Source organism: Apaloderma vittatum, unplaced genomic scaffold, assembly GCF_000703405.1.
Source record: "Apaloderma vittatum isolate BGI_N311 unplaced genomic scaffold, ASM70340v1 scaffold40269, whole genome shotgun sequence".
NCBI lineage: Eukaryota > Metazoa > Chordata > Aves > Trogoniformes > Trogonidae > Apaloderma > Apaloderma vittatum.
In genome coordinates, this window is record NW_009737675.1 from 1 (window position 1) to 625 (window position 625).

At 60.6% G+C, this 625-nt stretch overlaps 1 protein-coding gene across 1 annotated transcript in view; it reads right to left on the minus strand.

Moving 5' to 3' along the window:
• Nucleotides 1-318: 318 nt before the first annotated feature.
• Nucleotides 319-625, minus strand: part of LOC104279933 (peroxisomal N(1)-acetyl-spermine/spermidine oxidase-like) — a gene marked incomplete at both ends in the record, with an annotated part of 1,894 nt that continues 1,587 nt past the window's right edge. Inside the window, 2 exon segments of the mRNA XM_009877402.1 lie at nt 319-476; nt 564-625. The exon segment at nt 564-625 is cut by the window's right edge and continues 2 nt beyond it. Coding sequence (XP_009875704.1) covers nt 319-476; nt 564-625 — 220 coding nt within the window.

The window sequence follows — 625 nt, forward strand, 5'->3', positions numbered from 1 at the left end:
CCCACACAGAGACTGAGGAGCAGGCACCCTCCCTTCTTTAGAGACCCGCCCCACGCTGTGAGGATGTCAGAGAATGGTCGGAATGAGCTGGGTGTCCCCAGATTTTATGGAAACGGGGTTCCCTCCACCCCCGTGAAGATCAGCGGGAAGAGGCAAGGTGGGTTGGTGATGTGGGCATTGGTGACTTTTTAATGGAGTGGGTAATGGCACCTCCCTGCCCTCCTCAATGTCCCGTTTCCACCCCTGTCTATCTTCCCCATGCCCAGAGGGTCCCCCTTGCCCCATAGCCGCTGCATTCCCCGTGCCTAAAGCTGTTACCCTGGGGTCCGCAGGGTCCTCGGGCAGGGGCTGAGCCAGCACATCAATGTCCTCCCCCGAGCTGCCGACAGCCGGGTAGCTGTAGGAGCCCCGGGTGTAGGGAGCGCTGTGCCACTGGGACCTGAGCACACTCCTGGGAGCAGGCAGGCACGAGTTCCCTGTGGGCACAGGTTTTGGGTAGGATCTGGAAATCTGGGTGCATGTTTCCCTGCGGGGGGGTAAGTTGGGGTTGACGAAAGCAGTACCTGTCAGCGTGCGGAGGACACGTGTCATGGTGCTGAGAACCTCCGTGTCGCTCAGTGTCTCC